Raw genomic sequence first — 16,259 nt, 5'->3', positions numbered from 1 at the left:
GTTTGCTATTTTCTCAAAATAGCAATCCAACCTGAATAACACCCTACAGATTTGTCCTCTTACATCTTTACTCCATGTGCTACAAGTCGCATTACACATAATGAGTGAGTGCCGTATGGATAGGCTGCGCCAAGCAACTTTTTTGCGTCTTTGCCGCAAAAATGCATCTCCAACGCAATGTAATGCAATAGGATGCACAAACAGCTTCTGTTGATTACAATGATATACAGCATCCCTATATTCTGTGTGTGACTGCAACTGTATTTACATACACATTCTATGCTACAGAGTTTTCCTGTAAAACACTGTAACAATTCATTTCCAATGCAGATAGAGCCACTATTACACACAGAATATAGGCATGCTGCATATCATCTTAATCAGCAGAAGCTGCTTGTGTGTCCTATTGCATTGCGTCTAAGACGCATTTTCGCGGCAAAAGACTCAAAAAGACACACTGCGCTACCGAGTCCCACCACTGCATGGCGCAACTTGGAGGTCAGTTTAACATGACTGCATCTAGGATGTAAGAGGACACATCTATATGTTTGGATTTGTTTGCATTTCATTTTATAATACTGACTGGCAACACTCATTTTGTAAGTTTGCCAGCCAGTGTACAATTTTTACAGGTGAAAAGTGACCTCCATATTATATTTTGCTTTTATTTTATTTTTTAATGATGTACTTTGCCCTGTTAGTCACTATTTTGCAAAAATAACTACAGTACCCACGTCTTCCTGTCCCTAAATACTTACCTTGTTCTCTGTGTCATTTTCCAGCAGTGGTCTGAAAAGTGGCACATAAGGATTTGGTTTCATTACTGTTATAAATTAAATGTAATAATTTAACTTTGTCAATCTAAACTGTACACATACTGTATTTAACGAACTAACTTCACTCATAGAGTCACTGTGCTGTCTGTACTCCACTACCTGTACCTCTCTGTGGCTTTACGTTACACTTCCAGTGTTACCTGCACCCTAGTTCCACAATTCCTTTAACTGCCCAGTTGTTTTGACTCTGTACACAGAGGAGAAAGCATGACACAGTGAACAAATATTGTGCACATGAAATTCTATAATGACTACTTGTGATTCAGAAACGAATTGCATCACTAATTATGGTAGACTGTCATACAGATGTGTCCTTACACATTATTGGTGTAGTTACGCCAAACATCCCCTGTAGAGACACCATGAGACTCTGCTAGCACTGTGTATCTGTTTTGCAGATATGCATCTTAGTTGCAATGCGATGTGACTAGGATGCACCAGGAGACTCTGATGATTAATTTGATAAGTGACACTTGTATATCTTTGTGACTGGCTCTGTATACGAAGCACAATGTAACTTGGCATGGAAAAACGCCACGGCTGCTACATTGTAGCACTTTGTATACAGATCCACAGACTCATTCGCACACGTACAGTATATACAAGTGTCACATATCAAATTAATCAGCATAGTCTGTTGGTGTGTCCTAGTCAGTTGCGACTGAGATGCCTTTTAGTTTATAAAAAAAGACACCTGAGGCTTACAGAGTTGCATGGGACCTGTCAGCTCCTTTGCGCCAGACATCGCCCGCTGCGTGGCGTATTGATGCTAGCTGTATGAGAACACATCTGTATAGGGGGTTTGAACTGAAGGTGCTATATATTTAATGTATTTAAAATGATGATACAAAATTTCTTCTGTGCAAAACAAATGATTTAGGCAGGAAAATTATTTTACATCTAAATATATTATATCGTCTGCCAAAAGGTGGTGACCTTGGGGGTTATAGTGGCTCAGTGGTACTTTTGGTCTCATTTTGACTCTACATCTACTGCTTGTTTACTGCCTCCTATAATTTATTTATATCATCAAGCTAGCTATAAATTGAGTTAGATCTGAAGGTGTATTGGTGTAATCATGTCTGCGTAGGTTTATTGAACAAGTGTACATTTGTGTATGGAGTGGTATGTGTTGTATCGTCCTTAGTGCTTTTGGATTAATAGGACTTGTGATGTGAAGTGAGTAAGCAATTAATGAGCAGCACCTACATTATGCAAAAGCCAAACAAATGGAGGCATGGATAATGTGTGTCAATGTGAGTGGTCTGCTCAATAACCGTGCTATTGGCTGCCATGTGGAGGGATTTATATTATTTACTTCCTAGGTCTAGCCAACTGACAGAAATAACTAAATCTTAGCCTTGGCAGACATATCCAAATCTTAGTCTTTTATTGTGAAAGATAAAATGAAATGTTTGTTGTGAAGCATTTCATATAAATAGGGATGCAACCTTTCCCTAACACACAATTTCTTCCTTTGTCTATCTGGCTAGTGCGGTACATGAAAGAAGTAATAAAGCAGGGATTATTCTATAAGTAAAGATCATTTCACAGTGACAATTTTATTTTTGTATCATGAAATGAAAGCCTATTTTTTTCTTTTCCATCATGTTTTAGAAAAAAAGCAACATTGCTCGACTTGGAATCATAAACAACCCCACCTCCAAAATGACTGAATATAATACTGTGATATCCCGCGCTGTATGGGCCGCTCTTCTTACGCAGAAAAGCCATAACATGCTGACGTTTCTTGCAAAGCTTTCAAAAGAAGAAACCTTGGACGCACTTTCCAAAGGGCAGAAAATAAAAGAATTCCTTGTTACGGTAAGCAGACCTTTATTGCAGTGTGAATTCTTTAAAGGTGAATGTATAGAAATTACAGACATACCTGCATTTCTATTAAACTCAGCAGTTAAAGTCTTCTCTCCCCCAGGAATTGAGCATAAACTAATTTGATTTAACATCTTGTAGAGAGAAAACATTTGCACAATCTATGTTTTGGAATAAAATAACCGTCTCTGCTATAAATGTATGGGTAAAAAAAAAAAAAAAAAAGACTTTGCAATCCATTATTATGATTGTACTCATTCATTAAATATTGTACACTCTTTATTATAGTATTGTTTATGCTCCAAAAAATTGTTTCCACTCTGTCATTCTTTTGTAAGTCATTTGAACCATGCAATATTGAGGTTCTGATAACTTGGTTCCTTCAAGTCCTGTAGTAATAAACTAGAAATATACTATTCCTCCTTCAGGAAAAAGTGTCTAAACAAAGATCACCCCTCTCCTAACTAGAGGTACAAAGAACTTTGGGGGGCTCAGTGTAATTCCTGATGGTCAGTAAGGCCCAATGGCCAGTTTAGTTGCCATGGGTAAAGGTGTTAATTTTTCAATGGGGGGTGTTTTGGAAACTTCCTTAACTGACACATTTCTAAGGCATGTGTTCCACACCATGGTTCAGGGTCACATTATGTGGGCCTGTATCTGTTACACAGCCTCATTAGGCATCAATCAGGGGAGAGTTATATGGGCCAGTGGCTTCTGGTTAATTAATGATGTCTGCATGAGATAAAAAGTGAATCATTCATGTCTTGTCTGGTCTATGCTAGTAAGCTAGTTTTGCATTTTAGATTCCACCTACCTTGCAGCTGCCAAAGGTTATAAACTAGAAAAGCAAATTTAGTCAAATGCAGTTGCTCTGAAAGAATGTTAGGCTACACAGTGCTGCATACCTGTCAACGGTTTTTCAATTTGTCTTGTTTTATTGCTTCAGGTAAACCAAAGTTTCTACTAAAGACCACTTCAAGCAGTCCAAACTAAGGTCTGAGTTATGGCTACAACTCCTGACCTGTGGCTTTGACAGTGCCACATAGTAAATGTAGGCCAAGTCCATAGTGCTATTATATACTTGTCCTTCTAGACTATCGTTAGTCTCTGAGCAGCACTGTCAATAAAGTCCTCTTATCTATCTTTTGGTGTGGTGGTAGTAGTCAGATGATTATATTTTCCATTGTTTTATCATAACAAAGCTTGTAGACAAAACTGCACAGAGACATTGAATGTGTAAAGCTGGATCGGTCTGATGACTGCGGGCATCCCTACTGCCGAGGCGCTAAACGCATCCCAGGAGATCACAATGCAGCAGCACATCTAAATTATTTTTATCAGTTCATCTTCTTTACATACAAAGCCGCAGACCAGACTGTACCAATCAGCATTAGGACCCTTTATATAATGTATTGGTGACCTCAAAGAGCAGAGAATTAACTACTGTACATCTGCAAGGCAATAACCGTGACGCTTCTTTACACCTTTTGTGATGCACTGCTGGCTAATCTGCTTCCAGAGAAGCTGCTTTTGTCCATTTTTCTCCGGCAGGGTCCACAGGTTATCCACAGGATAACATTGGAATATGATGAAGCGACAGCGGATTTGCACCAATCGGTCAAAGCTTTTCGGCCTCCCAGAATGCAATGGGCCCGTCCATATATCCCCGCCTCATTGCTCAGGAAAATAATTTTTTTGTTTGGAGCGGCAGGAGCCGGACCATGGTCAGAGGGCTGCTGGTTTTTAGCAGCCTTAAACTTTTTTATTTTATTTTTATAGCCTTACTATTTTTTCTTCAGTGATCTTTCTAAAAAGCATCTTATACGTACCTTAGAAAGAGTCGCTCCAACAACTCTCCGCCGGGTCGCGATAATGCTTACCCACGAGTACAGTGCTGTTTCGGCGTAGGTCTGTGTCGGATATACTAGCAGGTCCAGCAGACGTTACCAGGCTTTGGCCGGAGCACGGGGAGAAGGTAAGGCATCGGTTCCACTTAGAAGGGGAATACGGACACAGCCGCACTGTTTTGGGAGGAGACTACCAAACAATCACTGACGCGGTTGCCACTTTGGATACACCAGCGCTAGGCTTAGGGATCATAGGCTCCAGGAATAGTATGAGGCCGCAATTCCTAGGGTTGATGTCAGCAGTGGGGAGTCAGACTCTCTCCTGGTCTCCCCTCCCCCCGGTTCATGACCATTTTCCTCCGAGTCTCTCGCCATGAACTGTTTTCCCACTTCCGTCTGAGACGCTGTATACGAAGGGGACCCAGTCACAGCATAAGCGGCTGTTTGACTGGTGCATCTGTGTTCACTGAGCGTCTGTGTTCACTATAGGTTCATGGAGCAGTAGTGTACACTAGTAGTGTCTGGATCCACTCAGCGTTCGCAAACATATTGATCGATCCTGGAAGCTGGGTGAGTCTCCCTGTATCCCACTCTACTGATACTGAAGTGAACTTTCAGGAATGAGTGCTTCCAGGGGCAGTGGACCAAGGAAGAAATGTTGCCTGCCAATAAATATATTGGAACCTCAGGCCATATACAGTTGTGCTCATAAGTTTACATACCCTAGCAGAATTTTTGATTTTCTGTCCATTTGTCAGAGAATATGAATGATAATTCACAAACTTTTCTTTCACTCATGGTTAGTGGTTGGGTGAAGCCATTTATTGTCAAACAACTGTGTTTACTCTTTTTAAATAATGACAACACAAACTACCCATATGACCCTGATCAAAAGTTTACATACCCCGGTTCTTAATACCGTGTATTGCCCCTTTTAACATCAATGACAGCTTGAAGTCTTTTGTGGTAGTTGTGGATGAGGCTCTTTATTTTCTCAGATGGTAAAGCTGCCCATTCTTCTTGGCAAAAAGCCTCCAGTTCCTGTAAATTCTTGGGCTGTCTTGCATGAACTGCACATTTGAGATCTCCCCAGAGTGGCTCAATGATATTGAGGTCAGGAGACTGAGATGGCCACTCCAGAACCTTCACTTTATTCTGCTGTAGTCAATAACAGGTCGACTTGGCCTTGTGTTTTGGATCAATGTCATGTTGGAAGGTCCAAGTACGTCCCATGTGCAGCTTCCGGGCTGATGAGTGCAAATTTTCCTCCAGTATTTTCTGATAACATGCTGCATTCATCTTGCCATCAATTTTGACCAAGTTTACAGTGCCTTTGTAGCTCACACATCCCCAAAACATCAGCGATCCACCTCTGTTTTTCACAGTAGGAATGGTGTACCTTTCATCATAGTTCTTGTTGACTCCTCTCCAAATGTAACGTTTATGGTTGTGTCCAAAAAGTTCAATTTTGGTCTCATCACTACAACTGACTTTGATCCAGAAGTTTTGAGGCTTGTCTCTGTGCTGTTTGGAGTATTGTAAGCGGAATGCTTTGTGGCATTTGCGTAATAATGGCTTTCTTCTGGCGACTCGACCATGCAGCCCATTTTTCTTCAAATGTTTCCTGTTTTATACTGTTCAATTACCTTTTCCTGCAGATCCTTTGACAATTATTTTACTTTCCCCATGACTCAGAATCCAGACACGTCAGTGCAGCACTGGATGAAAGATGCAAGGGTCTTTCAGGAGTCCAGAAACTCACTGACCTTTTATACACACACACTGATTACAAGCAAACAGATCACAGGTGTGGATGGTTACCTTTAGTAGCCATTCAAACCCGTTTGTGTCTTGTGTGCATGTTATCAGGCCAAAATCTCCAGGGTATGTAAACTTTTGATCAGGGTCATTTGGGTAGTTTCTGTTGTCATTATGATTTAAAAAGCGTAAACACAGTTGTTTGACAATAAATGGCTTCACCCAACCACTAACCATGAGGGAAAGAAAAGTTTGTGAGTTATCATTCATATTCTCTGACAAATGGCCAGAAAATCACAAATTCTGCTAGGGTATGTAAACTTATGAGCACAACTGTATATGGCATTTATTCAGGTAAAATATCCTTTTGATGAATCCAGATCAAATCTGCTCAGACATGCAATGGCTGTGGCCTACCTCAACCATCAGGGAGGATCTCACAGCCAAAACATAATGAAGAAGGTAAGTCACACTTTAAGGTGGACAGAACTTCGTTATCCAGCCTTGTCTGCAGTACTCATTCGCAGATCGCTGTGGGATCTTAAACTGGGCAGCAGATTTTCTCTGAATTTTCTCGCCATTCAGGTAAACGTATGGACTTATACCCCTAGGTCTCAAAAACCCTGGTAGATAATGGTGGTTGCCGGAGATACATCTCATGCCGTCCGGTCAGAACAACAAAGGTTCGCATACGGGTCAAGAACAAATCCCACAGTGACCTTTTGGAGGACTTGTCAACTTTCGTCTGGTTCATGTGTCTCCACCAATCACCTGGTGATACAGGGTGATACAAAAGGTAAGACAAGGTAAGGGTGCTGTGATACTAACAGCTCCAGCCTGGTCTAGAAGACATTGATACACAGATCTACAGAGGAGGCCTATGGATGCTCCATTCATACTTCTTCAACGGCCAGATCTACCGTCTCAGGGTCATGGTTATCACAAACACCTGGATGGACTGTTTTTGACTCTCGAGTAATTCTAAATATGCTCAGAGCAAGGAAAATTCCTTAGTTCGCATTTAGCAACAAATATGGCAAGACTATGGGGGTCATTCCGACCCGATCGCTCGCTGCAGTTTAACGCAACGCAGCGATCTGGTCGAATATGTGCATGCGTCTGCACATGCTGGAAGGCCATTGTACCCTAGCGATCATCTCTGCCTGATTGACAGGCAGAGGCGGTCTCTGGGCGTGAGGGGGCTGAACGGCGCCGTTAATCCGCCATTTGGGAGGCACGGCCCGGCCAACACAGACGTGGCCGGACCGTTGGGGGGGGCGGGCCGTGGTGGCTGCGTGACGTCACACGCAGCCGCTGCGATCCGGGCAGCGAAGAGGTTCTCCCGGCCAGCTGCAGGAGCTGCGCTGGCCGGGAGTTACTCCTCAAATGCAAAAGCATTGCCGCTGTGCGATGCTTTTGCATTTCTGCGGGTGGGGGGGGGGCACCGGCACTGACATGCTGGGCGGACTAGCCCTGTGCTGGGCGTCCCCCCGCATGTCTGAGTGCCTGATCATAGCTGTGCTAAATTTAGCACGGCTACGATCAACTCGGAATGACCCCCTATATTCAATGGTATAGGGATCAAATATTGGTTTTTCAGAATTTCCAGAATCTTAGCATTCTTTCAGGTATGAATGCATAAAGGTTATGACCGACTTCCTTGAGAGTACAAGTGTCAGCATTGACTGTATGGTTCCAAAAGAAAATTGTTAACCTACAGGATGTGCGCATTTTTTCCCAAGGAATGCGACACATTAAACCTCCTTTTTTTTCTTCCTACAGTGCCTTGGGATTTAAGTTAGTCCTAAATGCCCTTTAGGCTGTCCTAATTGAATCACTTGAAGTATTGGATCTTAGATGGTTGACCGCTAAAGTTCTTTTTCTACTGACCTTACTTCAGTTAGAAGAATTTCAGATTTAGGAGCATTGTTATGTCATCTTCCATTTCTGAATTATTTATCCAGATAGAGCAGTTCTTTGTACCAAATCTGGGTATCTTCCTAAAGTGGTGTCTAAATTCCATCTTAACGAAGAAATTGTAGTCTTTGTTTTAAGGGCCGGACTTTACTGCGGGAGATGCATCATTGGACGTAGTTCGTGACATGAATCATACCAGGGCCATCAGAAAAACAGATACTCTCTTCATTTTCTATGAATTTCACCAGAGAGGATGGTTAAGCAGACACTGGAAAGGTGGCTTTGGATGACGAGTTCAGAAGCATATTCTTAAGCTAATCTCCCTGTTCAGGCTAATGTCTCTGTTCACTCTTCTCGTAAAGTAGGTCCATCATGGGCAGCACAACGTGGTGCTTGAGCAGAACAGATATGTAAGGCAGCCACATGGTCTTCCATTAACACATTCATTAGACATTATGCCTTTGATACCTTTGCCTCTCATGACGCTGAATTCAGGCGAAGGATTCTCCTGTCCAATCAGGAGTGTCCCCACCACTAAATAGCTTTGGGAAATGCCAGTGTTATCCTGTGGGTAACCTGTGGACCCTGCCGGAGAAATATACTTTATGGTAAGAACTTACCGTTGATATCGGTATTTCTCCTGAGTCCACAGGATCCACAGGGATCCCACCCTGCCGCACCTGATTTGAGGATCCTTTTACTCACTAGCCTCTTCCTTATTTTACGGAAGGGTGTGCATGTACGTTCTTCTCACCTGATTAGGGCTATCTATGATGCTCCTGCCTTGAGCTCGCCACACGCTCGGTATTCTCACTCAGTTGGTGTGTCCACGCCACCAACCAAGTGGGAATAGAACCTCTCGCCACCGGGCCCGATGCATGGAGAGCACAGCAAGACTGCAAGGGGACTCGCTTATGTGATAACGGCTGATAAGATGCCGCTGTAAATTGGTCACTGGGCGGTCGTATTTTAAGATGAGTTTCCTGTGCTGGCTATGGGGTAGGCAACATTTCTTTAGTTTGATGCCATGGAAGACCTAAGGGAAACCAAATGTACTTTTGTTAACTTAAGATGTCCATCGCTGCTGCTGACATTGTTTTAGCTACTATGTTGGTAGAATAGAACTCATAGCAAGGTTGTGTTTTTTAAATCTGTGAATACCAGGGGGCAGACGCCTTCATGATGCTTGTAAAATGAAAATAAAAGGTCTAACTTTAGACTCTTTGATGGTAGACATCCTCTATATTAGATAAGTGTCCTGAACAAAATAGCAGCGTATTCTACTTTAATACTTAATGTTGTTGTCTTCATTTTCACGTATAATTGTTTTGAATAATGTAATCTGCTATCATATTAATAAATGCCCAAAGCTAATATAAGTTTATTGCTTTTAAGATATGTAAAATTGTAGCTGTAGAGTCTAAGTATGGAATTGATTTCACAAATGAGTAGCTAGATTACTTCATAAATGAGTAGACAAAAATTGCGTATTCTACATTACTTCTGGTCTCTGACCCTTCCTCAATACAAATGCTAATCAAGGTTCTGAAGGACTTCTTCTTGCCAATCAAAACCTGGATATAAAGTCATTTCTAGAATTTACATATAGATTAAAACTGGAACATATTATTTTGGAATTTAATTCAATGATACATCTCCTTTCAGATGTTACTGGGAATGTAATCTATTTAAGACATTGTTTGCATGAAGGTGTAGAGTATCAGAGGCACATTTTCTCTAGGTGCCGCAGTAAATATGGATCTAGGAAAATAAGTGCATAAGAACGGATGACCCATTTAATAAATATTTGTGTATTAGCAGCAAACCATCATAGATTATCCATTTTACTCATGACTTGGGTCTAAATATGTATATTGTACAGGGTGATCCATAAGTGTGGAAAAACCCTTATAAAAAGGAAATGAGTAAGGAAATAGTAATCCAGTGTCTACACCAGAGGTTCTTAAATGCGGTTCTCAAGGCACCCCAAAGGTCCAGGTTTTAGGTATATCCATGGTTTAGCACAGATGGTTAAATCAAATTGACTGAGGTGGTAATAAAGTCACCTGTGGTCAAGCATGGATAAACTTAAAACCTGGTACATTGGAGTGCCTTGAGGACCGCGTTTGAGAACCTCTGGTCTACACATACGATATGGGTCCAAAATTCTAGGGCAGGCATTCCCAACCACGGTCCTCAAGGCACACCAACAGTGCAGGTTTTAGTGATATCCAGGCTTCAGCACAGATGGTTACATCAAAATAACTAAGGTACTAATTAAGTCACCTGTGTTCAAGCCTGGATATCACTAAAACTTGCACTGTTGGTGTGCCTTGAGGACCGCGGTTGGGAATACCTGTTCTAGGGTATGGTGGCCTTCTTGAAGTCAGCCATCTTGGATGCAACTCAATTTTTTTTAATTGGGAAGGTAGTCCTGTATCTTTGTATCTGCAATAGTAAACTCCGTTAAACTCGAGAATGACTAGAGATATGTTAAAACAAAGAACATCATTGTTTTTCTTATGAAATTCTGCATCTGTTTGATGTCACATGATTACCTTTTCATAGCAAAAGGGGGCTATTTTGAGGAATCTAAAATATAAAACATTTTGATTTGTTTAACACTTTTTTGTTTACAAAATAATTCCATGTGTGTTCTTTCATAGTTTTGATGTCTTCGGTATTGATCTACAATGTAGAAAATAATTAAAATAAATAAAAACCATTGAATGAGAAGGTGTGTCCAAACTTTTGACTGGTACTGTATATTCCTTATCTTTAATAGTAATCAACCAGTTACTTGCACAAAAAAAAACCTTACAATGTGAAGGACCTAATTTAATAGTCTGTACATGTTGAGTCTCTCATATCTGAAATGCTTAGGACCAGAAGTGTTTTGGAATATTTGCATAACATAATGATATATATTGGGGATGGGTCCCAAGTCTAAACACAGAATGCATGTGTTTCATATGCACCTCATACACACATCCTGAGGGTAATTTTCTACACCATTTTTAATAATTTTGTGCATAAAACAAAGTTTGTGTGCTTACACAAAATTGATTTGTTTCATATACACCTTATATACACAGTCTGAAGATAATTGTATACAATATTTTTAATACAGTACTTTTGTCCATTAAACAGTAAACTATCAAAAAGCAAAGGTGTCATAATTTCAGTTATGCTCAAAAACATCCATATTTTGGAATATATTGGCTATCGGAGATGAAACCTTCGGTAAACAACAATTCTGCAAACAGATTATGGTGGTCCAGCCTAAATGACATGTGGACTGTTTTTTGGTTTTGAAATCATGATAAAATAGTGAATCAACTTACATATATGCAGAGGCATCACCAGGTGTGGTGACACCCAGTGCGCACCTTAGATCTCCCAGCGCGACGGGGGCGTGCTTGCAGCAAAAGGGGGCATGGCTGTAAATAAAGGGGGCATGGTCTCACGGGGATCATCACTCCGGGGGCGTGCTCAGCAACTCCGAAGATGCTGGGCTGTACTGGGTAGCACCCGGAAACGGTCTTCCTAGCACTGTCGGCTCCTCTTCTATGGTGTAGCAGACTTTCACACTGCAGGACCTGGCTCCTGTTACTGGAGGAGCCCACATTTTGGTGTCACATCCGGCGTGCCGCACCTGCCTTCTGACGTCACTGCATATATGTACAGTACTAAGGAATAATACAGGTATCTAGAAATAAAACTTTTAGTCTTCACACCCCACTAGAAATATTTGTTTTATAACACAAAAAGGTGACAGGCAATCAAACAAAACTTTCCTGTTTTTCCATACAGTTAAAAGATGAGAACTTCATTATTCACATTAATGTTCTGTTGCTGCTTATGGACAATGTTTCTTCTTTATACTGTAGCAGAGCAAATTGATTGTTCTTATTTATTCCAATCAGGGTCCTATTTAGAAATAGGATATCCTAGATATTGTGACTAATTAATCTGGAGCAGTACGGATGGTGTAATGGTTAGCATTACTGCCTCACAGCACTTAGGTCACGGGTTCGATTCCCACCATGGACCTAACTGTGCGGAGTTTGTATATTCTCCCCGTACTTGCGTGGGTTTCCCCGGGTACTCCGGTTTCCTCCCACAATCCAAAAATATATACTGGTAGGGTAATTGGCTCTCAACAAAAATTAACCCTAGTGTGAATGTGTCTTTGTGTACATGTGATAGGGAATATAGATTGTAAGCTCCACTGGGGCAGGGACTGATGTGAATGGGCAAATATTCTCTGTAAAGCGCTGTGGAATATATGTGCGCTATATAAATAAATGGTAATAAATAAATAATAATTATCCGCAGAAATTTACCACTGCTAGTTGAAGTCCCCCCTAAATATGTCCTAAATTATCTGCTTTACATTCTCATTTCTATCCAATACTTACTTCTAGTCATAAAAAAGTGTGAGTATTAAAGACTATAAAGTTAGTAGCATAAATATAAAACCATTTCCATACAGCCCTATAAGCAGCACTTGCACTAATCTGGTACCTACTTTGCCTATATGACAAATACAGCTTCGATAGCAATTACTGTTATTTATTTAGAATAGTGATCTATTAATAGTTTGATTTAAAAAATGTAAAATAAATTCTTAATTTCTATTATTTTATTTCTCATGACAAACATCATCAGTAGTATCCAATAAGGGCATTTAAAAAAAAATATTATTATTAGAGGAGAACATGCATTTTTATAGTGGTGAAAAATAATTAAGACTAGAAACATTTCCCTTTAAAGCTTATTGATAATACCTCTAGAGCAGAGATTTTCAACCTTTTACAACTCTTGGCACACTGAACAAGATTTAAATATTGCCAAGGCACGCACACATATAATGGTGATGCATGGTGCAGCTGCGTATCCTAGGATGTCATGTCGCAGCTTCTCCATAGGTAACGCCTGAGCCACATCTGAGAAAGCCAGAAGAGCCCAACACTGCCCGGGCCCAAAATTACAACTGGCTCTGCAACCACTAGACCCTCCAGTATTGATCGTTCCAGGGCCTCAGTAGCGGCAAAACACTGACGGGTCTGGCTCTGTTTCTATGGCGGCACACCTGGAGACTGCTCAGGGCACACTAGTGTGCCACGGCACAGTGGTTGAAAAACACTGCTCTAGAGTATGATTTTTCTGATGAAATACTTTTAAAATGCAGCTGCGATAAATGTTTTCTTATAACTGTGGTCTGACTAGGCTCTCTACATTTAATTGTTTTTCAGAATTTCTTACTTTTTATGTTTTGTTTTTGATTTGTCCTCCCTTTACTGAAAAACGACCACTGTCTGTAAATAAGAGGGAATATGTAATTTTAGTGGTTTCAAAATGAAATTAATATGTCCCTACAACTGTGTTTTGGGAGAATGTGGTAATATTACATTAATTTAGACAACTGCATATTGAATGTTACGATAGCATTGTAATTTATGTAGGAATGACTTATCATTTATAGTAGTTCTTACGGACTCACTTCTTACCTTGTTTCCTCAGGAGATGGATGATGATGCTTTTGAGAAGAAGTATAATACTATGGGGGTAGACCTACTTCGGACTCAAGCATTATACTGTCGCAAAGTTCTCAAATTGTTGCCTGGGCAAATTGCTGTGATCAGTAACGGATGGGTAAGATTACATATCAAAAACTTGAATAATATTTAGGGAGAGGTTTTTCTAACTTATAAAAAAAAATGGTGGTGAATGTTGTGGCCATTGCCTATAGCAACCAGACAGACTAAAGTTATCATTTATTTTATAATCTAATCCCATTATATAAATCACTAGTAAGGCCACATCTTGAATACTGTGCACAGTTATGGGCACCATACTACAAAAAGGATGATATGAAACTAGAAAAGGTTCAGAGACAGGCAACCAAATTGATTAAGGCGATGGAGACGCTCGCATACGAGGAAAGGCTTGCTAGGGTAGGCATGTTTACACTGGGAAAAAAAGAGATTAAGAGGGGACATGATTAACATTTACAGATATTTAAGGGGACAATACACAGAGCTAGCTGGGATTTGTTTTTGGTAAGATCAATACAAAGGACACGTGGACACCCGCTTAGGTTAGCAGAGAGGAGATTTCGCACCCAGAGACGGAAAGTTTCTTACTGTGAAGAGACAATTTGTATTTGTAATTCCCTGCCTGAGAGAGAGTAGTAATGGCGGACTCGGTCATTGCTTTTAAGAATGGGCTAGATAAATTCCTACTGTATAAGGATATACAGGGTTATGGTGGGTAAATCATGCACAATAGTAATAATAAAAAAAAATCATGCACAATAGTATAAAACATTAAATAAAAAAGGAATAAACATAACGGCTAAACATTGATAACCGTTAAAATTTGTATTAAAAATATTACGGTGTAGGAGATCACGAACAGGTCGAACTCGATGGACAAATTGTCTTTTTTCAACCTCAGAAACTGTGTTACTATGGTTGCTATGGGCACTTTTCCAATTTTCCTGTTTTGATAAATATTCTCCTTTGTTTACCAAAATAACATGACTTCTGAATACTAATTGTTTTTCAATAATGCTCTTGTTTTTGTAGGAAATAGTTAGTGGTCGTTGCTTAGGTCTCATTTAACATATGACAGTGTTGATCAACTGTTTAATGGAAAAGGAAAATACAAATTACACTATCACAGCCAGGGCCATAACTAGATGTGTGTATATATATATATATATATATATATACACACACACATACACACATACACACACACACACACACACACCCTATATATATATATATATATATATATATATATATGAATGTTTTCTGGTCGGCACTCCCAACAATACTTCCATATAGCCCAGGTGCTCCCCCTGGTATATTACCATAGATACAAGTTGAACAGCGGGTGGCACTCAAGGGACTCCACAGATAGATGGAAAATATATCAACGTTTCGATTTATTGATAAATCGTCATCAGGATCATACACAAAACAATACACAAACAATATTTATAACTCACCCAGTGCATGTCATCCACCTTCGCTTCCTGCCGCCGGGTCTCGGACGCCATTCAGTGACGTTACCGCCGGCGACGTACACTGTACAGCGTCTCCTGGTCCGTTGCCCAGCAACGCACGGAGACCAGATCATGTGATCACCTTCACCAATCTAAGGACAGCAGGAGCACAAGCAGAGATCACATTGACATTCTCATATATATAACATGTATATCCATTAGTCAAATGAAAACACTGATCGGAGCAAATGTATATACAATCATCTCTAAAACTAGCCTGACACAAGTCTTTCTCTCTGCTGATAGCATTTAATAAAGCAAAAAATACGGCAGCAACAGCACAGCAGTATGAACCCTATAACAAAATACTACATGTCATTATAGACCACAAAATCCTGAACTCTGAGGTTGTAAAGTACAGTATCTATTAATAATTCTCACGGGCGTTTATAAAAAAAAAACAATTAAGGCCAAAACATTCATTAAGGCCTTTTGGAGCCACAGTATTTAAAATATGGATCCACTTGCCTCTCTCTGTAATAATGCCCTATCTCTGTCTCCACCTCTAATCTTTTTAGTTACCTGTTCGATTATTTTGTAGCGTAAGGTGGATAACCCATGTTTGTATTCACGAAAAATGTCATGCCACATGTTGCTCCTGTGGTACAACCTGGCCCTCAATAGATTTCCGTATATGGAGGATCTGTGCATATTCATGCGTTCCTTAAACTGTCTTGTGGTCTTTCCAATATAGAAAAGACCACAAGGACAGCGAATTTAGTACACTACATGTGTACTTGTACACGCAAGTACTTGACGGATTGGAATACGTTTACCCGTATGCGGGTGGGAAAAGGAATCTCCGCATTCCAGGAAGCTGCATGTCGTGCACCCTGTGCACCGATAGCACCCCGGCTTGCGTCTCAAAAAATTCATACTTGGGGATTATTTGTTAAAGCTAGATATATCATTCTTAACTAGCCAGTCCTTCAAGTTTTTGTTATGAGAAAAGCTAGGCATAATATCAGTGTTATCAAAAACCTTAAGATCATT

At 40.3% G+C, this 16,259-nt stretch overlaps 1 protein-coding gene across 1 annotated transcript in view; it reads left to right on the top strand.

Moving 5' to 3' along the window:
* Positions 1-16,259, top strand: part of UGGT2 (UDP-glucose glycoprotein glucosyltransferase 2) — an 813,961-nt gene that overhangs the window by 535,861 nt on the left and 261,841 nt on the right. The window contains exons 21-22 of the mRNA XM_063953033.1: positions 2,454-2,660; positions 13,715-13,846. Of these exons, the coding sequence (XP_063809103.1) occupies positions 2,454-2,660; positions 13,715-13,846 (339 nt within the window). The remainder of the gene's footprint in view (positions 1-2,453; positions 2,661-13,714; positions 13,847-16,259) is intronic.

The sequence above is a fragment of the Pseudophryne corroboree genome, chromosome 2 (assembly GCF_028390025.1).
Source record: "Pseudophryne corroboree isolate aPseCor3 chromosome 2, aPseCor3.hap2, whole genome shotgun sequence".
NCBI classification, from domain to species: Eukaryota; Metazoa; Chordata; class Amphibia; order Anura; family Myobatrachidae; genus Pseudophryne; species Pseudophryne corroboree.
The sequence above is the reverse complement of the archived record's forward strand: the minus strand, read 5'-3'. Positions and strand labels throughout refer to the sequence as shown.